Genomic DNA, 27437 nt, shown 5'->3' on the forward strand with positions numbered 1-27437 from the left:
TGTTTCCATATTATTATACTAACTCTCTAGCCTTCTCCAAGTGATTACTGTAGATACTGAGCAAAATAAATGAGCAATATTGCATAGCAAAATCTACAGAGTCATTGGGATTTTTTAAATTTAGGTCAGATGCTTTACCAGGGTCAGTGTGCTACTGAGCTGGGTAATGTCAACTGCATGGTATCATGTGCTTTGAGAATTATGAGTGAATGGCTGATTTTAATAATGGCATTTTATGTATTTCATCTGTGTTCAAATACAAATTTAGAAGTAAGGGAAGAACTAATGAAATGTGCCCTATATTCAGTCTTTCCCCCAAAGGAGATGTTATCTCCAACACACAGGGCTGCAGTGACCACATCAATGTGACTTTGATAGCTGAATATAAGAAAGCCCTTCAGAAGAAGTGAAACTTAAACACAGACCTGAGCTGCTGGGGGGAAGGGCTTTGAGGGAGAACATCAGAAAAGCTGTGCATTTTAGGGAAATGATGCACAAATGTGGCAGCATCTCCTTGGCACAGGAGCCCCAGAGCTGCAGTGCTGCTTTCTCTCCCAGGGAGCAGAACTGGGCCCAGAGCAGGTGGGTTCCCTGGCTGGAGACACCTGATGGCTCTTCCAGGGTGCTGTTCCTGTGGTGCCTGTGAATGCCACAAGTCCTTCCACCCCAGGAAGGTTCACCTCTCCCTGTTAACCATGCCAGACACCTGTTAACCATGCCACAAGTCCTTCCACCCCAGGAAGGTTCATCACTCCCTGTTAACCATGCCACAAGTTCTTTCCACCCCAGGAAGGTTCACCTCTCCCTGTTAACCACACCAGGCACCATGGGATGTAGCTGGAATTGGTGCTTCTCCCCTCCCACACCAAGGGTCCTACACTGAAAAGCTCAGAAAGAGCTGTTGGGGTTTCATGATCTTGGTCACATATGAGAACTGCAGAACTGTTTAGGCAACAGCCAGGTGTTCATTTGGTTTTCCACTGAAACTTGCAGGAGCCCTTCTTCAGCTACAGCTTTCTTTCTCTGTTGTTCAGCTTGTGACTGGAGGGAAGTACAGAAATGTTTTCCTGCTCTGAGTGCAGAGGAACCCTTTGCATGTTTGCACTTTCTGTTTGGTCCCAAGTCCTAGGGACCTGCTAAAACACCAACAATCTGGAAGACAATACTGGTTGCTGATGTTTTGATCAGAGTTTCAGAGCTCACATTTAATTCCTTAATTTCTGTATCCTTGATGTCCCAATAAATAAATATTCAGATGTTAATTATGAAAGTGTTAAATCTACAATCTACAACAAATAATGTTCTATACACTGTGTATTCCTGGTATGTGATACCCAACCATACTCATGGGGGTATTTTACAGGCAAATGTTTTGTGAAAATGTTACATGTATTTATTTCTTAATCAGAAGACAGGAAGAGAACATGGTTTATGAAGAATATACTGATTCTGTAAGATAAGATAAAGATAAGACTTATACAGAGAATAAGAAGTAGCCTAGAAAAACAATCTTACCCTGTGTATGCAGACAATGTTGTGGATTTGCTGTATGTTGTATTTTAGTTGCAACTAAACTTCAACACTAGTCATTACATTCTGGGTGTCAAATTCCCACCTGCAATTTAAAGGAACTCGAATAGTTTTAATTTCCTGTCTTTAACAGTTGTATTTTCTTGCTCAATGTACTGTTTCACTCTAGGTGCAGTTTCACTGTGTTCACTAAACTGAGCCTCACAATCAGATGGTTTTCAGCCCTGAAGGGTTGTGAGAGTGGAGCGTGGGCTGTGTCTTACCCCCCTCACTGCAGAATCAGTGAATCTGGGTTGTTAAATGCAGATTTAAGGAAGACTGGACTAATGTGGTTAATCAACTACACCATCCTAAGTGTAGTTTTGTGTACAAAAATATCTAGGGGACAAAATTTTCATTAATTACTTTGATACAGTGGCTACAATAGTTTAACAAAAGAAATAATACAGATGACTGAGTTCTCCTAACTTTACAACAGAGCCCCTCTGCTCTTACACCCAGTCAGGTTGTTGGGCTGGGAAGGTGCTGTGGGTTCAGCTCTGATCAGTAACATCTTGAGGGGCTTTTTTATGGGGCAACTGTTATGCACTGTCCCTTTTGAACAAACACTGCAGAGTTTAATCCCAGATGTAAATATTTTATCTAAGTGCAGATGGCTGTGCAGCCTGCATAATTTAACAATGTCATGTAATGAATATTGTATTTATGTGTTAGATACTTCTCCCATTTTTTTCTGACCCTCCAGCAATTATTTCTGATCTGTGGTTGCTATACTGTTGACTTGTACTTCCATTTTTTTCTGCACTGTGTGTTTTACAATGTGTGTGCTCCAGCTGATTGTGGCTGGAAATAACCATGTACAATATTTATAGGTGCAACCTGAGTGTTGGCTAGTTAGCACTGTGTTATATTATCCTTTTAGCTCTGTGCTTTGCCTGAAAGTATAATGCCTTAGTTGGATTGCACTAAAATGTATAGCTGTTCAAAGAAAGTTATTCCTTGTATTTTAATTTGGCAATTAGGTATTTTGCTTTGCAGTAATTTTTACATGACCAGTAATTGTTTTTTACAATAAGTCATTGAAGACATTAATTATGTCAAGTGAATACATTTTCATTTTGTGTGGTAGGTTAAGAACTATATTTAACTGTGAAACTTTGAAACGTGGCAGGTGTCACACAGATGAGCAATGCAAATACAGCCTGCAAATGAAAAGTTACTTGAGCAAAAACTTGAGCCCTGGAAAACAAAAATGAGTCAATCTTAGGATGTCTGGGATCATCTTTAGGCAGGAAGAAAAGAGCAGGCATTAAATTAACATGCTTGTTCTGCTTTGTGTGATGGCACACCTTGGACTTAGCTCCCACAATAACTGCATAGTTCTGAGTCCTTGGTGTTTGTGTGATGCCCTTTAATAAAGTTCCTTCTTCTGCAAGGGCCAAGCTCAAAACCTGCTTGGGCTGGAGGAAGGACAGTGGCACCAAACTGCTCCCCAGGGCAGAATGAATTGGATTGGGAAATGGAGGTTTGAGCCCTGCAGCCAGCTGCTGTCTCAGAGATCACTGTGCATGTGCTCATCCTTATGGTCACATGCCTCAGCAGTGTTCTTTACTCTGTACTGCAGAAGGACAATATTGGGAGACATGAGGTGTAAAACCACAATTAAGAGATTTACCAGTATGGATCTGCTCCAGCCTTTAAACTGCATCTCTCCTGAGTATTTTGCCCTTGCTCAGAGCAGCTGACTGCTTGCAGCTCCATCTGTCAGCCACAGGAGACTTTATTGGTCATTGTTCAGTTGCATTTATCCAGGTTCCACCCAGGCAATGTCTCTTCATTTCTAGGGGACTGAACCTGGCAGAGGATGTTCTGTGTGCCTGGGAGGAGAATGCCTTTGACATTGACATGTGGCTTCTCTGAGCTGCTCTGAACTTCCCCACTCTTCACACTTACTGCATGGTCCCTTTGTCAGTCCTTCCCTAGATCAGCCCTGCCTCTGGTCTCTCCTAACTCTAGTGCAAGAAGATTTGATGTCACATTGAAAATGGAGGTGGAGTTAAAGCATATCCCAGTCTGTTTCTAGAGGAACTTAGCACAGTGACATCTGCAGTGTTAACAGCAAATTAACCAAACCAAACCAAAAATCACTGAATTTTCTTCCAGGGGCAAGAAAATTGTTCAGTATGTGCATTTAAAAAAAGAGATATTCTAGCCCATGTACTGTCTGACAGTAAACTCTGTAGTAAATAATCATACTCATCATATTGGTTTTTCTTTTCCAGAACAGCAGCTCAGTAACTGTGCCAGAAACACTGCTGTTTGTTTCAACCCTGGATGGAAGTTTGCATGCTGTCAGCAAGAGGACAGGAGCAATCAAGTGGACTTTAAAAGAAGGTGAGCAGGAGGAGTCCTGATGGCCTCTACTCAATTGCAGAAATAACAGGCAAAATAATTGGCAATTCCAGCTCTTGTAAAATCTGGTGAATACTTTCTTTTATTTTTAAATTTTTTTCTTGTTCCAGAATTAAACTACAGTTTTTCTAGAGTCATGTTCATCTTCATAATTTCACTTGTAGGTATTTCCAGGTTTATGTGAGTTTTTTTTTTTTTTTTTTAAGTTTTGGGGAGTTTTGTTTGCTTGTTTGTTTCCCCTGGATGTTTAAGGTGTGGGGGTATAATTGGTAGGTGTCATGTTTTATGGGAATGACTGCAATATAAACAAGCACAGAACAGAATAGATGTGTCAGCTTGTGGAACTGATGGCAGAGGGATTGCAGGATTCTGTCTCTGGAATACCCTACATTCTCTGGTACAGTGCAAACCTCAGGGATTTTTCTATAACAGATGTTTAGGAACACACAGTTTTTTAAAATAAAAGAACTGAACTTGTATAAAGGAATTTAATGTTGTTCAGTGACTGGAAGTGATTTTGTAATTTTAATTACTGAGCACAGCTAGCTCTGTCTTGATGAAAAAATTAGTATTTGTAAACAAAAGTAGCAAATTTTGTTTAGTGGGACTCTGGTTATGTATGGCAGAGGTGATAGTAGCACCTTCACCTCTGGAAATAAATTAGAGGGTCAAGTGGAAGGAGTCAGTGACAGCATCATTCTGGCCTGTGCTTTTAAACCTGTGAAGGGCTGGGGAATGGATTGTGCCTATCTGGTGTCTGCAGCACCCACCAGTTGTTTTCTTTGTGAAGCCATTTGTATTTGAAAGCAGATCTATCAGACAAAAAGTTAACTTCTTAAATGAGCAAAGAAGGTTTTTGTATCTCTTAGAGTAGAAGGGGCTAAGCCAAGTATTTTCTTGAAGGATCTTGGTCTTCTCCCATCTCCTGTTTAAATTTAGACCCCTCCTTTTCCTGAGCAGCCCTGCCTAAAAGCAGGTTGTCATCTTCCCAATTTAGTGCTGCTGTAGGCTAAGAAAAACTTGCTGCTCTCTTTGTCATTCAGTGACACAAACATACCCTGCCTAGTGCCAGTCTAGAAGGGTATCACAACTGGCATTGCTTTGAGCCACACTTAGTAAGTGGCAAGAGGTTTTTTGAAGAAGAAATGAACACCCTTTGGTAACAAAAATGATCTTGATCAGAGTGTGTTGCTCAAGGAACTTCCCTTGTTTAAAAAAGAATTGTTGCAAAACTCTTGTTGGTTCTGTAGAACTGCCAGACTGGATAATCTAGTTTTATGGAACTTCTTGTTTCCTCTCTGCTGCTAACTTCTGCATCTTATGTACATAAATTGTGCTCACTCAATTTTTGCAAAGCACTTAGTGCTCCTTATTTTATTTCTGTGTAATAGGGCAACACACAGGGATCAATGAAAGAAGAATTAGTGGCAGGTATCAGTGTTCCAAGATGCCTCCTGAGTTAACTGAGTGAAGTGGACATGGAACAAGGGCCTGTACATAGAAATTGGTGACTGAATTTGTAATGGGAGGGGGTTTATTTATTTTAGCAAATCTGTGTTTGTTGGTGGTTGCCCTGTGGGTGGGAGGCCCAACAGACAAGACAGTGTTGGAAACAAATGAAAGCCCATTCAGCTTTCTGTGCTGAACCCCTGGAGAGACCTAATAGTGCAGAATTCATTATTAATATTAGTGAATAAACACAGGAGTTGGGTGCACTGTCTGTCAGCAACATGGTGCTGTAGCAGAGAGTGCCTGGCAGGAAGCTGCCTGCACTGCAAGCAGGGCTCTTGCAGGTGCCATTTTACCCTGATTACAGCAGATAAACCATGTGTTGTAGCTCAGGTGCTTTGAGAAGGTGTGGAGGTCACCTGGAGCACTGCAGTGGCACTCACCAGGAAAGGAACATTTTATTACTGCACTTGAGCAGCAAGGTATTTAACAAAGGGCAATTCAGGTACATTTTATTTTCATTAGGGAAAAAAAAACCAAGGCCATGTTCATTATCAGGCATTGCTTAAACAAACATGAATATCTTGCTATGTGTGGCTTGTTTTCATTTAGCACTGAAGCTTATCTTAGGTGTGTGGAGTAAATGAGCCAATGATTATCACCACAATAACATGTTTGGGTTTCCTTCCTTCATGCAGTGCTGGCAAGAAAGGCAGTCAGAATAGTTGTGCAGCCCATAAAGCAGGCAAAAATTAGGTCAGTTTGGAATAGGACTTTCCACTGTCAGAAATAAGCTGTGTCTCTGCAGTTATATGTGATGAGACTGTGGACTTGTTGAGGGTGCTTAAAATCTTCATTTCCTGTTGGCTTCAATGGGTCTTGTTCTCTGGCAGCTCTCAGGATTTTTCAGTGAGCAGGTAGCTGATGCTGCTCATTTCCTGGGCCTTGGAAAGCTGGCAAATGGTTGGAAAGTTCAGAGAAAAATCCATATTCCTCCTCCCCTGTAATTTCTGAGAGGCACCTTTGCTTGTGCTGTGACCCCACACAAAGAGCTGGTCTTGAAGGCTGTGGAAAGGCTGTGGCTCACATTTCACAGCACGTTTCACATTTCTCTTGGTGCCACCCCTGATCAATACAAGGAGCTGTCAGCCCTGAGTGACAATGGGACAGGCTCCCATAGGCCCCCACATTTTCTACACTTGCCACTAGCAAGTTACTTAGTCAGCATCCTCAGTAAGGTTCTTTAGGATGAAACCTCTTTCCCAAAACTGATGGCAATAAAACAACTTCTGTCATTTCCCTCAGACCTCTTTGAAGGGTACAGAGGTGCAGCACTTCAGATTTGTGTTTATGTGCAAGTGGACAGAGAAAAAGATGGTCATGAGAAACTGCTGGCAAGGCAGAATCTGGAGAAAGCTTTCCTCCTTCCTGCCAGACTTCATTTCACAGTTTTGATTTCAGTGTGAGCTTTAAGAGTGTGATTTTAAGATTGTGCTGTTCCCTCACATCTTTGTAAAACTCACCTTGTATGTCTCTGTTAACTCAAGAGTTTGCTTTATTGAGCACAATATTGAATTTGAGATGCTAAGGCTGCAGTGCTGCAAGCTGTACTCTTGGGCAGGCTGTTCCTCTGCTCTCTCTGTCCTCTTGTATTGTTCAGAGGGATGTCTCTTTTTTTTTTTTTTCTTCATTCACTTGCTCCTTAAAGCTTTCCCTTAAGAACTAATTCAAAGTATTTTGCCAGAAGAACATTTAATTTATGCAGATTTGGATCCTCATTTAGAGCCAGTAGGAATTTTATTTGTTGTGATCTTCAGTTCTTTGTAGCAGTCAAAAAATGATGGTCCACAATCAGTTTAAAAGGTTTTGATTTCCAAAACCTCACTCATAACCTATAGATTTTAGAGGATGCTTATGATAACACAAAGGTATAAAGGTTCTATTTATGGGATCCAGTATACAGATTTTAAAGGGCAAGTCTGAGGTCTGTAGGTCCTGCTTTAGTAACATTGGTTTTTCCCACACAAGAAATAATATCTTTGTGCATAGCTGTATATTAATAAGGATTGTCAAAACAAAACAGTTGTAGAACAATAGTGTTTTCAACAAATTCCAGAGCTCAGTTTGTGTCTCCAGCCTCATTTGCAGTCCCTGCAGCAGCAGATGAGGGTGGGTTTCAATTGGCCCGTTAGCCCAAACCTTGTGGTAGAGCCTCAGGGCAGGAAACCGTTTTTTCCAGCTCACTCCAGTGGGGCAGTGACTCAGTCACTGTTTCAGCCTCCCACTTCTCCTTTCCAGTCATTGGCTCTAAGGGCACATTACAGTGATGACAACATGCAACTTTATCTTTATCTTTATCTTGTATGTTAAAAATACTCAGAGTTTGGGCAAAGGGCAAATTTATCTTAAATTTTTTTACATTATTTATGAAATATGGAGAAAAGTGAAATGCATTATATTTAGTGTATGGGTATAGTTTCATAAGGCTTTTTTTCATATATGTATGCAAAGTGTGGGTCAGAACCATCTGAAATGTGTAACACATTTCTGCCCACTCACAAATATATTCTGGCCATGATGCAACCAAAACTGGATTGGGACATCTGCCTGCCAGGTCAAAATGTTCCTTTTGGGGCAGTGGAATAGAGCCAAATAATTGACCAAATTACTGGGCAGACATTGTGTTAACGTGTTTCTAATAACTGCTGTACTTGTAAACAAACACTTGGAGTTCTAGAATAAATCTTTATAATGCAGGATCCATCTCCTTTTAATTTTTTTTTTCTTAACAAGGTTATTTTACAACTTTTTGCTAGTAGAGGCTGTGTTGCCAGTTCAGGAAGCTAAAGATTGGGTGTGCTGAATTGCAGGTTTTTAATGTAGGAATCAGTAACATAATCCATCTTAGCAGAGGCTGCAGGGAAAAAAAAAATTGGAAACCATTGGAAATATCTATAGAAAACTCAGTCTTCTCTCCAGCTCTGGAGATATTTACAGGATGGTGTCCTGCTTCCTAACTCACCCCCACCATGCTCCAGAGTTATTTTGACATTTGTTTTCTTAGTCTAGAAAGTGGAAAAAGCTTTCTGTAGGACCTTGCAAGAACTTGGCTTTTCCCTGCTACATGGGATGGAAGCTTGAGGGAGAGGGAGATGCATTTTTCACTTTTATCACATTTTCTGTCCAGCTTTCATTCCAGTACAGAATAGTTGCTGCTTTGGAGCAGATCAGGACTGTAAGAGGGACTTTCCCAGCTACAGGAACTGCAGTGCAGGGAGTTTTGAAAGCAGTGACGTGCTGCAGTCCCAGCATGTCAACACTTGAGTGGGGAGCAGCAGGAGAGGAGAGCAGGACTCAGAGCTCTGACTTTTGAGAGCTTTTTCTGTTTGACCCCTTGTGCAGCAAAGGTGCCTTCAGTCACAAGAGGGCTCACTCTTTTACTGCTCTGTGTTCAAGCATTTGAAAACTATTGTAAGAACTGGCAACAATTAATTGAACTTGAGATTCTCTTTTTATCTCAGAGCAAGTTCTTATTTCAAAACAAACTTTGAAATAGAGGTTGGAACAGGTCCCAAACCACATGAAAGTGAATGTGAAGAGTTTATTGTCTGTCTTCAAAGGATCTCTGCAGAGCCACAACCTGGATTCAAGGTCATGAAAGTGTTAAGAAAATGAGAAAATTTACATCACCTCAGTAACTAAAAATGTAGAAAAATGGCTTTCCACAGCCTGTCTTTCCAGGTGGATGGTGCTAGTAGTGACAGGGGCATTCCTTTCACTTTAGAAAACTCACTCCTCCATCCTTGTGAAGAGCCTCATGTGTGGAAATGAATCAGAAATCCATAAATGCTTTCTAACAATTCACACACAACACTTCAGTGTGCAGGAAGCCATCAGAATAATCAGTGTTTTGGCTCATGTGCCACTAAGTACTAAAAAAATTCCTGCTGCTTTGTCATAAATTCTTAATCTCTTCTATCTCCCATTTTTTTATCTTTGCTCATAAATCAAGTTCCAGTTACTAAGAAATCAAGTAAAAGCAGGATTTTTTTCATTTCTGATGAAGAACATGATGCTGAAGACATAGTACTAAAGAGAAGTTCAAGGACTTTCATGACAATGATGTTTCTGTACACACTGAATAGCTTGGGATTTGCCATAAGAATCCTTCATGTCATCTGATAGGCAGCAGTGCTTCAAAAAAAACACTGCAAAACATAGAGACATTCATGAGACTTCTGGCATTGTTTATTAAAGTGTAGAAGACATTTATTGATGACATTGGAAACTGCTTTAAGTGACATTTTCCCAACAGCTTTCAGAAACACAAGCTGAGGGATAAAAGCTCAATGCAAGTAATCCTTGCACATAGATGTATGTGTGTGTCCTTTCACTGTTGTGGTACTGTGTGGTCAATAAAACCATGCAAAAGTTCTCAGATCTTTAACTGGAGCAGAGGGGAGTGCTTTATTTTGGTTGATAAAATTTTCTAAGGCTGGGCAATCTATTTAAGTAAAACCAAGCTATTAGCCCAAAAGTGTTTTGCTGTATGATTACTCTCCACTGTATTTTCAGGAGAGAGAAGGAGCTCTAGGGAAGCATTACTAACCAGGCTCTCCTGCAAATGTCAAGGACAAACCAGGATCAGGTGCTAGAAGACATAATCTACCTTTGAAATTTCCTGTAATTGTTCACATTTTCCTGAGCAGTGTTTGAAAAGCCCCTGAAATACTGAGAGATTTGAGGCAATCCCAGTCTGTGCTGCTCTGTGAGGTGTCCTGCCACTAACAGTGCAGTTAGCAAAGTTGGAGATTGATCCAGGTTGTAATAATTTTACACTGTAATTTCATCTAACAACTTCACACCACCATTTAATTCAGAGAAGAAACAGTCCTCTAATTAAAATTAAAAGTTTCTGAAGATTATTCTGACAATAAACTATTTATGTTAGTTAGTCTTATCTTTAGCCCAGGTTGACTAGAAAGTGATTTTATAGAACATCTGCATTGTTAAAAATGAAACAATAAATATGCAGTCACTTCAAAAAAGTTGTGCAGCTTTGTTACTCCCAGTGATCCCTTGAGGGCATTTTTAGGAATAGGAAAGAGTTGCCCCAGTGCTGCTGGTGAAGCTGCTGCTGTCTCACAAGAGGCACTGGCACCACAGGTGAGAGTTTCTTTTCTTACCATGTGAGACACTCTCCGTGTAATCAGTTCTTCAAGAGACTTACAAAGTTTATTTGTCTTTTGCCTTTAGCAATGCTTGTAGCATTTGCATTAAATCTTACTTAACTGAGCCAGGTGTTGCTTGTTCTGAGCCAGGTGTCACTTGTTCTGATTCATGATGCTGTTTCTTTCACAAAACTGAGCATTCCCTTCCCATGAAGCATTTGTGATTACAAAACCTCTTGCCTTTGGTTTTTAATGTCTCTCTTCTTTTAGGTCATTTCACCCAGATTTAGGGATACCCTGAGTCCATAAACTTGGTCTCAGTTTGCCTTTAGTAGTTCAACCCAGCAGCTCAGCTCAAGTCAATCCACTGTCTATGATGGGCAAAAATTGCTTTTACCTTGCTTTTCCCTAGGGATGGAGAGCTGGTGATGTAAATCACCATGTGTTATATTAGATATTATAAAGCTTGTGGAATACTTGCAGCAAACACTGAGAAATAATTGACATATAATCAATGAGAGGGGCGTCCCTCCCAACATATCCTGAAAGCAGTTTCTTCACACAAAGGATAGAAATGAATTGCTTGATGTAGTTAATGCAATAGAAGGTCTGACTAAGCAGCCTGGTCTGTAGAGACAGGTACAGAAGATGAGTCACTAAGCTCCTTTGTTTCAATGTTAATTATTCTTATGGCCTTTGATGTGTGTTTGGGTTCTCAATGAATTAAATGGAGTTTATTTTGACACTTTTGGGAGTGTGTCCTGGAACATTTTTTAGGCTTGAAGAGAAAAAAATTACATGTGGTTATGTACTGAACAAAGCTGCTCTGAGAGTGTTTACTGTTGTAAGAAGAAATCAATGAAATAAAGATAACTGTACTGTTATCCCTCATATCCTGTTTTCTTTCTGTCTCTGGCATGAATGTTCTTCTTTGGGTGGCTGCTGCTTTCAGCTGTTTTGCAGCCAGAGATCTGCTTGGGTAGGGGGTTATGATTTTTTAATCCATGTAAAACCAGGTCATCCTTGCAGGCCATTGCCATCAAACCCAGCTCTGCTGTGCTGCCCTGCAGAGTGGCACAGACTCTGAAAGCCCTGGGTACTGAGCCCTGAATTTCCTGTTCTTGTCTTGCTTAGCTCTGCAGATACCCCAGGACACTCAGGCTGCCCAGAACCTGTGCCAGTTTCCCAGCCAAAGGCTGTCAAAACATCAGTGTTTTTGTTCTCATTTCCTTCCTGTTGCATCATGATGTTTGCAGGGAGACAGAGGAGGTGAAAAACAGTGTTTGCTTGGTCATTTGTCATCCTCTTACTCAGACTCATTCCAGTGGAGTTTGGTTTTCCCTGTGGAAGTGGAGATACTTAAAGGATTGCATCCTCTTGCCTTCTGAGGTATTTTCTGCCAGTATACCCATTAATAAGCACATGTTTGTCTTGGAAATTGTAGAGCATGTCTTGTAAATCAGGGTACTTCTATGGTGCTGGCATCAGGAGTGAAAATCCTGTGATTCAGGATTTTGTAAGCTCTCAGTAATTTTGAGGTATTTGGTGTTGGTAAAACTGAACTAAGGATTTCAGAAGACTTTCCCAAGTGCTTTGTAGTTTCCCATTTTGTGAACCAAGTTCCAGGAACAAGAGGAGGCTCTGAGAGTTTACTTTCAAACTGTGCATCAGCCTTTCTAGAAGGAGCACGATGTTGCAGGCCTGACTTGATCCTGTATCTGGTGGCATCAAGGGATTGAATTGCTGCTAATTTGACTTTTTCTTTTTCTCTGTGTGCAGATCCTGTACTCCAGGTGCCAATCCATGTGGAAGAGTAAGTCTGTTTCCTTTATCTCATTTGCAGCTTGTTCAATTTTCACTGACAACTTAAAATTTGGTTTAATTTTAACCAAACCCATCTGTGTTCCAGACAAGCTGCACACCTTGCAGAAGGCCATTTAAGGTGGCATGGGGAACAGATGAAAGGTTAGAATTAGCTACATACAATAGCTGAGAAGAAACATCCTGTGTGCAGCCTGTTCTCTGGAGCCCTTGCTGGGTTTGGACATCAGGGCTGTGAACTGTGCCAGGGGTGGCAGGTGGGGAGTGACAGAGCCAGGACTGGTTCTGGGTTCTGTATTTATCCCCTCAAACAGAGACTAAACCCAGTGAAACACAGGAAACTACAACCACCACCACAACCAGAATCTGCAAATGACATCCTCGAGCTGCGAATTCAGATTGCTCCCTGCAGCAACCTCACATTTAGCTAGAAAATCTGGGACTTGAACATTGTCTCTGAAGTCAGTGCTGACATCCTTTCTTTTTTTGATCACAGAACTATAGACATTAGGGTCAGAGTTTGTTTGGAGGTCTTTGTGTACTTTGGGTGTAGGGATCTCAATTTTACTTAATTCTATAAACTCTTTCATTGTTTCCTGCCTTCCTTATGCTCTCTGGTTTTCTTTATTTATTTAGGTTATTTCTAAATCTGTACCATTTTAAGAGCTTGTAGGTTAAGTTTAAAAGCTTTCACCTGAGCCATTGCCTGCCACATTTGGATCTTTGTGCATTCAAATACATTAGTGGTCTTATGTTTTATCAGTTCTGAAACTTCCTTATATTTTTTAATTTTCACAGTTAATAAATTAAACTTCAAAAAATTCAATGTCAGATGAACTTCTCTGTAAAGCCAGCAGTGACCACAGTTTATTTCCTGCTCTCTGAGAATCACAGTACATTTTCATCATATATAATTGCTGTTTAAATCCTAGGCCAGCATTTCTTCCAGACCCAAATGATGGCAGTTTGTACACACTTGGTGGCAAGAACAGTGAAGGCTTGACTGTAAGTATATTTTAAAATTCTTTCCTAAATAAATACCCCAGTCAACCTCATGGCTTTGCAGAAGGAAAACATACTTTTACTTTGTTAGAGCAGAATGTTGCCACCTTGTGATTGCCAGGAAGTGATTTCTACTTGAAAATATCAACACCACTTCTTGTCTCCATGTACGAATTTTCTGTAACTTGCTAAAATAATGATAACTACAAATAAAATTTATGGTTTGTTATCCAAATTCTGAATAATCTCAGTGTGATTTGATGGGAAGGCATATCCAAAGTAACATCAATTAGATGTGTCACTCTCTCCAAACACATTTCTAAAACCATCTGCCAGAAGCAAGATTAATAAATGCTCTGTGCTAACCCCTTTAGCAGATCTTTATAGGATTTAGTAAGCAAACAAAAATGCTGAACCTTTCAAATCACTTACCAATCCATGTAGGCCACACCAACTGCTTAATGCTTGACTTTTATTTTTAAACTTTGTGGTGATACTCAAATAAAATGTTTGGCTTCCTACGAGAATTTTTTCCTCAGCTGCTATGATTTCCCTTAGGAACTTGGGCATTGTTAAATATTTTAGTATTTACTCTGGCTGAATTCTCAGGTATTATAATAATAGAATAATTATAATAATAGAATAATTATAATAATTATAATTCTCAGGTATTATAATAATAGAAATAACCAATAAAATGTTTGTTTGTTTGTTTTTCCCCTAGAAACTTCCATTTACAATTCCAGAGCTGGTGCAGGCATCTCCCTGTCGCAGTTCTGATGGGATCCTGTACATGGGTGAGCTCAAATTTTATCTCTTTTAGATTGCAACATGTTCAGCAACTACAAAATGTAGAGACTTCCCGACAGACTGAAGGAAATAGGCCTAATTTTGGGTATTAATTATGATTTTTCATTAATCTTTCTGATAACAGAAAATCTGATTAATATAGAATGCAGTTCCTCTGTGATGATTAAAACCAACTGGTTTTCCTGAAGGAGTAAATACCTTTTCTTAGCAGTGAGATGCTTGTATGGGGATTTTTTATTTCTTGAGATGCAGTCTCTCAACAAAATACGACTTCTACTTAAAATCTTCTTATGATTATAAATGTCATTGACTGCCTGATAATTAGGATAAAATTAGCAATCCCATTGCACCACAGTTAGACATCCTCCATTGTCTGACATACAGTCAGTTCATTTGCAGTACAAATAATAAATTGCTCACTGTCCTGACTCATTCTAACTGCAGATGGATTTGGGAGGAGAAAAGGAGAAGAAAGGACAGTTATTACTTATCACAACAGTAAAATATGTGAAGATCAGAGTAAGCTTAGTTTCTAAATCTCCTGAAGGGCCAATGCTCCTTCTGGTTCTCCACTTCAAGTCTTGCCAGTAAATGAGAGAAAAATGTTTATTTGAAGCTTCTAAACACGACATGCATGTATTAACTTCAAAGAAATTCTTAAGGCCATGGCTCACATAGTCTTGAGTGTGTTTGGATTACAATCCTTAAGAAATTTGTAAGGTGTAGACCCTCACTTTTTTTTTCCACCTCCTGTCTTTCACCATGAGCACTTCAGTCTCCTCATCTGAGAGCTCCTGAGATCTGCTGCACTCAGAGTTCTGTTAGATTTTATGTTTCAAAAAATCATTCAGCCAATAGTACTTACTCTTCTAAATATTGTATTTGGGTTTGGGGTTTGTGGCCAGTATTTGGGATTGGCCAGTAGTGCTAAATGACAAATCTAAGCCTGACTGTGAAAAACTGTTTTGTTAAAAATGCTTTATTTGTGCTAAGTCCATGAGTCTACTAAAGAAAAAAGAAGACTGAAAAGCTGAATGAAAGTGCAGTTTTTCTAGCTGAATGGTAATGTGATTTCAATTATGATTTCAGGTAAAAAGCAGGATATTTGGTACGTGGTTGACCTCATGACTGGGGAGAAACAGCAGACCTTGACTTCCTCTTTTGCAGAAAGTCTTTGCCCATCAACATCCCTCCTGTATCTTGGGAGAACAGGTCATATGCTTTTTTTTACTGTAGTTTTAAAGAAAATTCTGATTTCTAAAGTTTAGGCTCATGACCTGTAGTCAGTTCAGGTTTTCAAGTTCATTTCTTGGAAAAACTTCTGTGAATTATGATTTTAGACTGTACACAGAACAATTATTAATTTTAGCAGCAGAGAGATAATGGTTTTTAAACTTTGGCAGTAGGTCCATTATTCTTTTTGTTGACAAGATGGCATTTGTATTGTAATTAATGGTGTATTCCACTGCCAGCTGTGAACTGTTTGTTCTGTAACATACAGCTTTTAAAAAACTGTTTAAAGAAGATGGAAATAGAGCAGATCCACTGACATCACAAGTGCAGTGTGCTAAATGCCTGGTAAAGTCAGACCAACACCATGGAGGTGCTGACTAGAAACAGGAATAAGTGTTACAGGCTTGTTCTTTAACCTCTCTATCAATGTGTCCCTTTACATAGGACAGTGTTGGGAAAAAAGGAAATGTTGACAGCAGTGAGTGCTGTGTGGTGTTTGAGGAGTGTCTCAGATTTGAGAAGATTGATTCTATTCTCTCATAGGTTTTTTTGCTTCACAGACTGTATATCTTTTAACAGAGTACACGATCACAATGTATGACACCAAAAAGAAGGAGCTGCGATGGAATGCCACCTACTTTGATTATGCAGCTACTTTGCCTGATGAAGACATAAAATACAGTAAGAATTTAATTGCTGTCTCCCTCCTGCAATGGAGTTTTGTATATAAGCAAAAATATTCTGATTTTTTTGTGTGGTGCAAGTACTTCTGCCCATTTTTACCCATCACATACTGCAATATCTAAAGCCTGTTAGGTAGCTTCAGGTAAATTGAGTCCAGCAGGGTGCAGCTCTTGAAGGTGTGATTCCTTAAAATCAGTGAGAAATGGCAGGAGAGGCAGCAACTCTGAACTCTGGTAAACAACCTGCTTGCAATGCTCTTGAATGGCAGCTGGACTTGTGTGTGCCCGGTTCTGGCCGAGGCTTTGCTGCTCAGCTGCTGTGCAGTGAAAGGTGTGGTGGTGACTGCACTCCAGAGCTGTTCCTGTGTATTGGTAAAGCCACAGAATCCAGGGCAGCTCCACACGTTTGTGCCTTGCAGAGATGTCCCACTTTGTGTCCAACGGGGACGGGCTGGTGGTGACCGTGGACAGCGAGTCCGGGGACGTGCTGTGGATCCAGAATTACGCGTCCCCCGTGGTGGCCTTCTACATCTGGCAGCGAGAGGGGCTGAGGAAGGTCCTGCACACCAACGTGGGCATCGAGACCCTGCGCTACCTGACCTTCATGTCCGGGGAGGTTGGACACATCACCAAGTGGAAATATCCCTTCCCTAAGGAAACAGAGACCAAGAGCAAACTAACGTGAGCCTGAGATTCTGCTCTTCTCCCTGCCCATTTGACTGCTTTGTCATTAAACACAACAGTTAAGGGTTGTGCTACAAGCTGCAACATGGGGAAAAGAATGCATGAAAGCATTTCTAGTTCTCCAGGTGTTCTTTTTTATAATATTTGATCTTTCAGTCTGAAAGGTCAGAGACCAAACCAAAAACCTTATAAACTTAGGAGTGTATATTCCTAAGTTTTATCAGATGTTCTGTGTTGAATAGTTTCTCACAATGAGGAATTAAATTGGTTTTCCTAATGTGAAGCCTTTCACACTATAAAAATGGTGCACAGCATTTTGGCAAATGCCATTTATTGAAAAATGCAGAAAAAGGACACGAGTTATGTCAAATGAGTGATGGTGCTGTGAATAATGAACTGACAATGCTTTCATAATTAAAAAAAAGCTTCATAGTACAGCAGTACTTCAAATAATTTTACAGATCAAGGCTTTTCAAGATACAAATACTGATGATTTGGGAAGCTCCTGCATTGGTTCTGCAGGGTTGTGCTGCCCAGGTTTTAGCTGAGATGTTAACAGATCCATTTGCCTGCTGCTAACAGTGCCTGTGTTTCTGCAGCCCAACCCTGTACGTGGGGAAATACTCCACGAGTTTGTACGCGTCGCCCTCCATGGTGCACGAGGGAGTCACTGTCGTGGTGAGTGGGGAGCTGCCGGGTGGGAAAGTGCCTTTCTGAAATGAGTGCTTTCCTGGCCTGGGAAGAAAACTGGAAATGGAATTGTGCATTAAATTATATTAAATTAAAATAGAAAATCAAACACTGAAGACTGTACATCTACAGCAATTTGAGGGTTTGGAGATTTTTATCAACAAATGCATAGAAAATTAAGTATTTCCTGAAACAATTAACAACCATAGAATACATGACCATGCTTCCAGGATGGTTTCCAATGCTGCAAAGCAGTAACTGCAGCTCCCCAGGAACTGTGCCAGGCAGGCTCAGCAGGAGCAGACCTGAGGTTACTGCTATTGTTGGTGCTTTGTGGTTCATCTTAAAATTGCTGGTTTGTTCATCAAAGTAACTCCCCACAGACAGGAAACTGCATCATAGTTCTGTTTTGCTCGTTGTGGCTGCCAGGTAGGCAATACAGATCCTGCTTAAGTGTAGGAGAAAACATAAAAAGAGTAATCTCATCTCCCAGGCAGCACGTCCCTGAAAAGGTCCAATGTCCAAGGCTGTGGCAGCAGCTGCTGAGGGCGTAATGGCCTTGTTTACTCACAGTGACTTTGCTGCCAGTAATCTTTGCTTGCCCACCCGTTTTGACCTCCAGATTTTAAATTTAGTTGCCTATTTCAATATTCTAAGGTCACAGTAACAGTAGCAGTAACATGGATCTCTCTGCAGCCCCGTGGCAGTGCCATTCCCTTGCTGGAGGGCCCACAGACAGAAGGAGTCACCATTGAGGACAACGGCGAGTGCGTGATCACGCCCAGCACTGATGTCAAGTTTTCGGGCAGGCTGAAGGAAAAGCACAAGCTCAACTACTGGAATGACTGGCTGCTGATAGGTGTGGGAGGCCCTGCCTGGCCATAATTACTGAATTCTAGGAATAGTGTCTAATTTGTCTTCATTTACATATAAAATAATGTGTTATATATCCACCTGCCTTCTGTTTTTCCCAAGGCTCCTGCCTTATTCTGTGACGAGGTGAAGTGTCCATGTGTGGAAAGTGATTTATTGCTTATTTACCCCCTCCCTCGGAGAGGGGTACAGTAATTCATTATTTACTGTAAATACTGTATTTGGGTCCATTTGGATTTTTTTATTGTGCATGTTGTTACCTTAATTCTCATCATATGGATCAGACAGTCATGTTTTCTCCATTTTGTAAATTGATCAAAACACAGAGGCTGAAGATGTTTATTTATTGTCAGCCTGTCCTGTGTGCCCCAAGTCTCTGAATTTTGGAATTGACCTTTCAGTGCATTTATAATTTTGCTTCAAAAATGAGTAACTGTCTGAGGTTCAGTTTTAAGTGATGACTGGTGATAATTGAGTGATGTATGTGACAGGAGCTCTGGGGCAGGGACAGTGTGCAACTTTCAGTTTATCAAGGTGCTATCTTTCTCTTCCCATGATCCCTTTCCTTGCTAATATCCTCTGTCCTGCATGTCAGGCAGTTCCCTGAAGCAGTTCATGTTCCCCTGCAGCTCTCAGTGACCTCTGCCCTCCATTTTCCCTCTCCTTTCTCTTTCCTGCTCTATACACGAGCATCATGTTTTGTGATGTTCTCACTCTTCAGCAAAGATAATGTTTATTTATTGCTGCAATCAAGGATATCTTTCCTAAAAAAGGACAACTTTCTGTTTCAACAAATGTGTTTTATTTAAAGGGCACCATGAAACACCATTGTCTGCCCCCACAAAGATCCTGGAGAAATTCCCAAGCAACTTACCAAAGAGGCCTGAAAATGTGATTCCAGCTGACTCTGAGAAAGCCACTATTGAAGAGGTTTGTGATGAGAATAATTCTCTTACTGCATGAGAGAATAATATAAAGGAGTGGAAGTTGGGGAAGGATGCAGGAGGAAAATGCCTGGAATTACTTCACAGTTTTTGTGTCAGATGTTCATGTACTTAGCACATAGAATCACTGGTATGAGGAAGTGTCATTCCTTGTTTCAGAGTTAAGGCTTTCTGCTGCATTGATTCCCCACATGCAAACTTTGACTTTGGTAGGTTTAGAAATGACTAAAAATGATGCAGCAGAAAGGCTGGCTAGGAATGCCTCATTGCCCACAGAGATACTGAGCTAACAGAGCTTTCTCTGCCTCAGGTCATTGACATTGTTGAAGGTTCCTCAACAGAGGGGCCTCCAGCTGCTCCAAAGGAGATGGAGGAGGCTCCTGCTCGGCCCGTCCCACGGCCAGAGGCTCCAGTGGACTCCATGCTGAAGGACATGGCCACCATCATCCTCAGCACTTTCCTGCTTGTGGGCTGGGTGGCTTTTATCATCACCTACCCAATGGTAATGCTGACCTGGCTTGTTGTGCTTTTGAGTGTTGGGGGCATCAGGAATGTTGTAGAGCCCAGAAAGGATACAGGAGTTAGTGACACACTCCAGGGATGTTTCCCTCTTCACAGATGTGCACTGGGGAGCAAAGGCACAAGTTTGACTTCACAGGGATTTCTCTGGCCAGATGTGCCAGCTCTAGAGAGGTTTTCTTTTCCATCCACCAGTTGTGGTTCTTGTAGGTATTACTCTTTTTGGACATGGTCACAGCACTGTTGGCTTTGCTCCTCTCTTCCTCACCTGAAACCACCATCAGGTTTTCCAGATTGTGAATCAAAGCCTTTATCCTTCTGTGGTTTAAAGACTCCTGGTTAACCTAGAAACAGCTTTTTTAAACCAAGCCATGTGATTTCTCATCTTGGCAATGGAAGTCCAGAATGAAATAGAAATTGTGAGTGAACGTTCCCCAGGCTGTGTGGTTGGCAGGGACAGGGCAGGAGAGTTTGGCTCCCACCTTTTAGGAGTGGCTCCCCAGAAGCTGTAGCGTCCCCTTGCGTAACCTGAGTGCCAAAGCTTCACTGAGGTCCTTTCTGACAGAGTGTCCACCAGCAGCAGCAGAGGCAGCACCAGCTGGAAGAGAAGATCCAGCTCTTGCAGCAGCAGAAGCTGCCCTTTGGTGCTCCCGGTGAGCTCCCACCTGAGGCAGATTTCCTGGACACGTCGTACGGCCGGACGGAGAGCTCAGCTGCCAGCACCCCAAACCTGTCCCCCCGAGCTTCAAACCACTCTGCCTACTCCAACATCTCCACATCTGATGTTGGGAGCTGCCTCTCCACTGAGCAAGAAGAGGGAGGTAAAGTTGGCTCAGTGTGGTTTATTTTGTTTCTATTCCCCAGTCTGTGTGATGGTACAGCAGAACAGTTATTGATGATACTTCATAGCTCAGCAAGATGAAAAGAACCATTCAGGCTGGGCCCTACACCTCAGCAGGATTGTTGCTTTACAATAACAGCCAGCTGTGGGCTTGTGATGCCCAGGGCAGTGTGTTCCTGTCACTTGCAGCCATTCCAGGGAGATACTCATTTAAATAAAAACATGTATTATGATTAACTGGACTCAAGAAATGGGGATTAGGCAGCACAACCTTCCTGCCTGGTGTTCCTGTGCACTCATTTTCCCTTCAAAGGCTACTAAACCCACTTCATGACTGTCAGCCAGCATTTCCTAAATGCAACATCAACTTTTATAAAGAGTTTGGCTGCTGAGTACCACTCATTTCTCACAGCCATGAGCCATAAGGTGTGTGTAAATGTGTTTTGATTCTTGATCTTGGCTCATTGGGTCACCACACACTATTTGCCTACTCAGAGTAAATACCAACATGGACATGTTCATTTCCTTTGATCATATGTGTGTTAAATTTGAACATGAGCTAAAAGACTTTTACAGACTGGCCCCAAGGTCTGTGCAGTTGTAAAAGGCTGCCTTGCCCCATCCTAAACCAGTGCTTGTTTTTCTTTTCTTGTTCAGATGAAGAAGCAAACCGAGTGATTGTTGGCAAGATTTCGTTTAACCCTAAAGATGTACTGGGACATGGTGCTGAAGGGACAATTGTTTACAGGTAGAAAAGAATGTGTGCATTAAACAGACCAATGTTGTGTTTGAATTAGGTCCTTTTAATTTGTTTTTTTATAAAAGCCCTCACATCTACTATGAATAGAAATGAAACTTTTTGCATGTGTCAGGAATATTTTCATGCATTGTCTTCACCAGCAAAAACCACTTTCCTTCCCTAAGAAGTGTTTACTGGCCAAGTGTTCCCATTTCCAGCACAGGAATTGCTTTCATTGGCCTCTACAATTGCTCCTGTTGTCAGGTTTTCTGTACATGCTGTGGCTCCAGAGTGTGATTTGTTGTTGTGCCTTCCCTCCCTGGCTGCAGGGGCTCCTTTGACAACCGTGACGTGGCAGTGAAGAGGATTCTCCCCGAGTGCTTCAGCTTCGCAGACCGGGAGGTGCAGCTGCTGCGCGAGTCCGACGAGCACCCGAACGTGATCCGCTACTTCTGCACGGAGCGGGACCGGCAGTTCCAGTACATCGCCACCGAGCTCTGCGCCGCCACCCTGCAGGAGGTGACCAGGGCTGAGAGCATCTGCTCCCTGCAAGGCCTTGGCTTCCCTTGGCCTTCAGCTGCTGAAGCGCCTGTCACAGGGGATGTCCCATTTACTCCCACTGTCACCTCTGTAAAAATTCCAGGCTCCTAGAACAGGGGTGTTTCCAAACCTGTAGCAAGACATCCCTATCCCTGGACTGATTTATGGAGAGAAGCTGTTGTCCTTTGATTTTTAACTTTTTAACTTCTTGTGAAGGACTCCCTTCTAGTCATCCTCCCCCTCCTACCATGCAAACTTTGGAGACTGTTCTTCTTTCTGGAGCACAGTGCTATACAGAATTCGAGCTCTGAATGAGACTTTAGAGATCATCACGTTCAGCCAAAAAAAAAGCTCTTTGCTATGTGTTACCAGCTAGCAAAATTTATCCATTTATCTTTTAGTAGTGAAGTGCATGGATGTATTATTTATGCAGCTTCTAAGCAGTGCTGGGGCTGACTCTCCTGGTTCTCTGTTGCAGTATGTTGAGCAGAAGGCCTTCAGCCACCATGGCTTACAACCCATCACTCTCCTGCAGCAGACAACATCTGGGCTGGCTTACCTGCACTCCCTGAATATTGGTAAGAATGCCTCCCCTTTCAGGACTGGATGGAGGACTACATTTTCTTAGCTGTAAAGTTAACTGGTCTGGTACTGTTCATCTGGTCTATTGGAAGGTGACCCTGCCTTTAGCAGGGGAGTTGGAATGAGATGAACCTTGGATCCCTTTGGACCCAAACCATTCTGTGGTTCTATTATTTCTATTATTTGACACTGGCCTTGTCCCTGCAACATTCTGCAGCCCTGGAGTACTAAAGCAAGTCCTTACTGTTGCTGCAAGGTGCTGAAGGTTTTAGATAGGGATCATATAGAACGTGGTGGAATAAAAAAAAAGAAATTACCAATGAAAATCATTTGAAGTTATGACTTTGGTTTCATGAATGGTGGTTCGGCCTTGTGAAAGGTTCACTTAAAAATTTACAAAGATTGCTGGGACTGCCTGAGTGATCAAGTGGGTGTTTGTAACAGTCCACAGGGACCTGAAGCCCCACAACATCCTCATCTCGATGCCCAACGCTCACGGGAAAGTCAAGGCCATGATTTCAGACTTTGGGCTGTGCAAGAAGCTGGCAGTGGGCAGGCACAGCTTCAGCCGCCGCTCGGGCGTGCCGGGCACTGAGGGCTGGATCGCCCCAGAGATGCTGAGTGAAGACTGCAAAGAGAACCCTGTAAGTCCCTGCAAAGAGAACCCTGTAAGTGCTCACCCTTCCCAGGCTGCCCAGCACCAGGCCAGACCCTAAAAGAGGCAGCACCTCGTGCCTGGGCCTCCAGGCTGCCTTGCAGCTCAAATCTGTGAGTCAGGAAATTTCCTTCTGCTCTCAGATGCAAAATAACCACCCTGTGAGAATCAGAGCTTCCAGGGGCAAATATGTCAGTGCTAGTGAAGGCTGTTTCTTTGCAGACATACACCGTGGACATCTTTTCAGCTGGCTGTGTCTTCTATTACGTGGTGTCTGAAGGTGGCCATCCCTTTGGCAAGTCCCTGCAGCGGCAAGCCAACATCCTGCTGGGAGCATACAGCCTGGAGGCTCTGGAGGCAGGGAGGCACGGTAAGGACTGCACTGCAGGGATCACTGAGGGCCCAGGCTGCTGAACACCAGCACCAGTGACAGCACCAAGGCCCACAGGGACTCCCAGCCTGGCAGAGAGGAAAGTACTGGCTGTACTCCTCAGGTCCTCCTGAAGTAAAGGGCCTACAGTTCTTGGAGTTAGTGCCCCAGGGCAACTCCGTAGTCTTGACTGTGAAGTTATTTCCTGTATTTAAAGAAAGAGAGAGCTGAACTTTGATATTCTTAGTCTTTGATAGTCTTTCTGTTGGTTGTCCAGCACATCTGTGAGGGCAGCACTTGGACTAGCAGGACAGGAGGAAGTAGAGACCATAATGAATTTCTGAAGTACAAAATATTATAAAATTACAAAATTTTACTTTTTACTACAGCTTAAGAACATAGAGAAAATAAAACAAAAGAAGTAAATTTCCTTGCACACTCTTCCTTGCAGAAGACATTGTTGCTCGTGATTTAATAGAGCAGATGATAAACATGGACCCTCAGAAACGGCCATCTGCCAGCTGTGTGCTCAAACACCCCTTCTTTTGGAGTCTAGAAAAACAGCTCCAGTTCTTTCAGGTTTGTGATGACCTTTTCTCTCCTCTCGGTTCTCAGAGCTTTTTCAGGTCTTGAATTCCGTCTCTCTTTTGTGCCTGAGGTCACAGAATCCTCAGCCTTACTGAGAGGAGTGAGGCAGCCCACTTGTAAAACATGGCTGGAGCTCCTAAGCAATTGGCTCAGTCTCACAGCAGATCTGTCAGAGGGGCCAGAGCTGATGGTACCAAGGTCAGTTGGTGGGAGAAGCAGCACCCACAGCTGCAGTACCCACAGAGAACATGGCCAGGAGGGTTTTCAAGAACAAGAGTGAACAAGCATTGAATCCTGATGTGGGGTGGGAAATGGCTGAGGGCTTGAGATCCTTTCCAGCCTTATCTTCTCCTCTGTGCTAAAAAGGCTTTGGAAGAGGGTGAAACAAATAATCTCAGAAACTTCTGTATCCTATTCCCAAGTGCTGTCATGGAGTAGAATTCTAACTTTACTACTAGGACGGGCTGTAATGGGCCAGAAGCAGCAATTTAAAAATACTGGGAAGAACTTGGAAATAAAACTAGAAATAATCTGAATGTCTCTTCCAGGATGTTAGTGACCGGATAGAGAAAGAATCTTTAGACGGTCCAATAGTCAAGCAGTTGGAAAGAGGTGGAAGAGAAGTGGTGAAAATGGACTGGAGAGAGCACATCACTGTTCCTCTTCAGACAGGTAAGGGACAGCACTTTGACAGTTTGCTGTTTGCTGGGACAGGAAAGTAAGGCTAACACTGTCTCAGTTCTGGCACATCACTGTTATTGCCAGTAAAGTGTTTCTTCAAATGGAAGTACGTGTTTATGTACTGAAACACACCTACAAGGATCTGTGGCTGCAGGCAAACACCCCAGCACCTAAAACTGCATCACAACACACAAAACAATTTGTTTCTCTTGCAGATCTTCGAAAATTCAGATCCTATAAAGGTGGCTCCGTCCGGGACCTTCTGAGGGCAATGAGAAATAAGGTAAAGGGGTCTTTTCCTCGTGCACTCTGGGTTCCTGTCTCTGGCTGCTGTTGTTGCCAGCCTCTATCAGACCCTGATTTAGGTACTGGGCTGCTTTACAAGAGCCCAGTAGGAGGTTACTGTGTCCAGGAACGCCAGCACTCTCTTTACAAGAGGCTTCTGAGCAAACCCTCTGACTGAGCTTTTCCCTCTTCTGTTTTCCTCTACAGAAGCACCATTACAGGGAGCTGCCTCCCGAAGTGCAGGAGACCCTGGGCTCCATCCCAGATGATTTTGTGTGTTACTTCACAGCTCGTTTCCCTCGCCTGCTCCTGCACACATACCATGCTATGCACATCTGCTGCCAGGAAAGACTCTTCCAGCATTACTATGCTGAGGACTCTGCAGAGCTGAGCCTTACAGGAGACACGGTTTGAGAGGAGAGGGATGGAGCTTTCTTCTCTGGGACCAACATTCCAAGCACAGGCCTACCCTTAGCAGGGAAAAGTGGGATCAAAGAGCTGAATTCTCTCTCTCTGAAGAAACCAAGCTTCCAAAAAGTGCCTTGTACCTGTGGCTGTGCTGGAGCAGGACATGGTGGAGCTCAGGGCGCCAGTGGAAAGCGATGAACCCTGGCGATGGAGTTACTGACTCCAAGGCAGTTTTCAAGACTGTGGAAATGAAGAGCAAAAAGCTGGACATAACCATCACTCAATATCCCTGTACTGTACATGATTTTGTAATGGATGAGTTTTACTACAAAAAAAAAAATCAAATTCAGTGATTGAAACCATATAATTACTTGGGACTGGGATGTGCAAAAGGAGCCCTTTGGTTGCAGCAAATTATCTGAACCTGCCATTGCACTGCTGCCACATTAGGCACCAGTGATTGTAAAGGGAATCATTCATGATTATCCTAAAAATGGTATGAAAGTACCATTTCTGTTTAACCAGTACTACTCTGGAAAGTTAGTCCCTTATACTTGAGCAGAAAGAGTTTTAAAAAATACTGACTTGAAACATCAATTCAAGGTTTTCCTACTCTGAAAATAAGCCTTGTTGTTTAATATGAAGCAGAACAGGTTCAGTATTCGCAGAACAGGTTGAACAGCTTAACTCCCAGTATGAGAACAGATCTGCTGAAGTACCTGCAGCAAACAGCAATGGCAGCTGGGAGCTGCCTGTGACTCATCAACTGCAAATGTCCCTCAAGGGCTAAGGAAAGGCCCCAGCCACAGAGCCAGGGGTGAGATGAGTCCTGGGAAAAAGAGCTAAACAGGAGCCAAGAGCTGCTGAGAGCAGTGAAATCAGGGCAGTGTTTAAGGGGTGCCACAGAACCCCATTTCCTGTGTGTGTGGGCTGGTTATTCCATCCATGGGAGCCTGTGTGCTTAAAGGTGCAGTATTTCTTTACACTGGCCCTGAAGCTGTGGCAAAGTGTCACATGTGTGCTAGGATGAAGAAATGCTGAATTCTAATGTAACTGGGGTGTTCTTTTACAATATATTTATTTAATGTATTTATATTTATTTAATTTTTACTACAAAGTGGTATCAAATCCACGTGGTACAAGTATGAAGCATGCCAAATCAGTCTTAATCAGTTTTGTCTTTATATTTAATCATCAGATAACAACTGGAAGAGGAAAGTGATACTGCATCTTTCAATGGAAATAATTAAAGGAGAAATTACAAAGTGACAGTTTGTATGACTGTGCCATTGTGTCTTAAATAAATTATTGCTAGTAATATCCCATGGATGATGGGGTAAGTACAGCTATTTTTCTGGAGATACTTTACAGGATGTTTTTTCCTACTTTTACAATGTGTGAGAGCAATTGACCTAAGATGCCAAACTGTGCAGGTTACACGTTCTAAAGCTTGAAAAAATAACGGTAATTTTACCTACCAAGATTCAAAGCCTATTTCATATTTTTGTATTTCTCATGTAAAGGTCTTTTATAAATCTACTAAATAAAGACTCGGATTAAAACCCCACAGCTTTGAGTGCCATTGTGTGGCCAGGGACCCCAGCAGGCCTGGAGCTGGCAGAGCTGAGCAGGGAAGGGCCAAGGCCTGCAGCAGCCTGGTCCTGCCTCCGCTGTCTGAGCCTGCTCAAACCATCTCTGCCTGCTGGGCCAGCAGCGGCGGCAGGAGTTGTTCAGGCCGGGGGGAGCCTCCCTGAGGCACGAGAGCCTCGCTGGTTTCTCTGACAGACCCCAGGCACCAGCCCCCTCCAGCCTGGTGCCTGAGGCAGGTGCACAGCTGAGATAAAATGGCAGCTCTTTGTGCTGCTGTGTGATAAAGAAATACCCACAAATAAATAGTTTTGGTGAAACTGAGCTGGTGACTGATGAC

General features: G+C 42.4%; 1 protein-coding gene across 1 annotated transcript in view; it reads left to right on the top strand.

Annotated features, from left to right (window-relative positions):
* ERN1 (endoplasmic reticulum to nucleus signaling 1) overlaps positions 1-27079 on the top strand; it is a 32421-nt gene extending 5342 nt beyond the window's left edge. The window contains exons 2-22 of the mRNA XM_058039011.1: positions 3813-3924; positions 12342-12375; positions 13316-13388; positions 14110-14182; positions 15285-15407; positions 16008-16109; positions 16531-16792; positions 17395-17473; positions 18182-18344; positions 19170-19288; positions 19613-19804; positions 20387-20642; positions 21320-21410; positions 21731-21920; positions 22420-22519; positions 22968-23167; positions 23401-23548; positions 24000-24127; positions 24685-24808; positions 25033-25100; positions 25310-27079. Coding sequence (XP_057894994.1) covers positions 3813-3924; positions 12342-12375; positions 13316-13388; positions 14110-14182; positions 15285-15407; positions 16008-16109; positions 16531-16792; positions 17395-17473; positions 18182-18344; positions 19170-19288; positions 19613-19804; positions 20387-20642; positions 21320-21410; positions 21731-21920; positions 22420-22519; positions 22968-23167; positions 23401-23548; positions 24000-24127; positions 24685-24808; positions 25033-25100; positions 25310-25516 — 2844 coding nt within the window. The 3' untranslated portion in view covers positions 25517-27079. The remainder of the gene's footprint in view (positions 1-3812; positions 3925-12341; positions 12376-13315; positions 13389-14109; positions 14183-15284; positions 15408-16007; positions 16110-16530; positions 16793-17394; positions 17474-18181; positions 18345-19169; positions 19289-19612; positions 19805-20386; positions 20643-21319; positions 21411-21730; positions 21921-22419; positions 22520-22967; positions 23168-23400; positions 23549-23999; positions 24128-24684; positions 24809-25032; positions 25101-25309) is intronic.
* Positions 27080-27437: the final 358 nt, after the last annotated feature.

The sequence above is a fragment of the Melospiza georgiana genome, chromosome 21 (assembly GCF_028018845.1).
Source record: "Melospiza georgiana isolate bMelGeo1 chromosome 21, bMelGeo1.pri, whole genome shotgun sequence".
Taxonomy (NCBI): domain Eukaryota; kingdom Metazoa; phylum Chordata; class Aves; order Passeriformes; family Passerellidae; genus Melospiza; species Melospiza georgiana.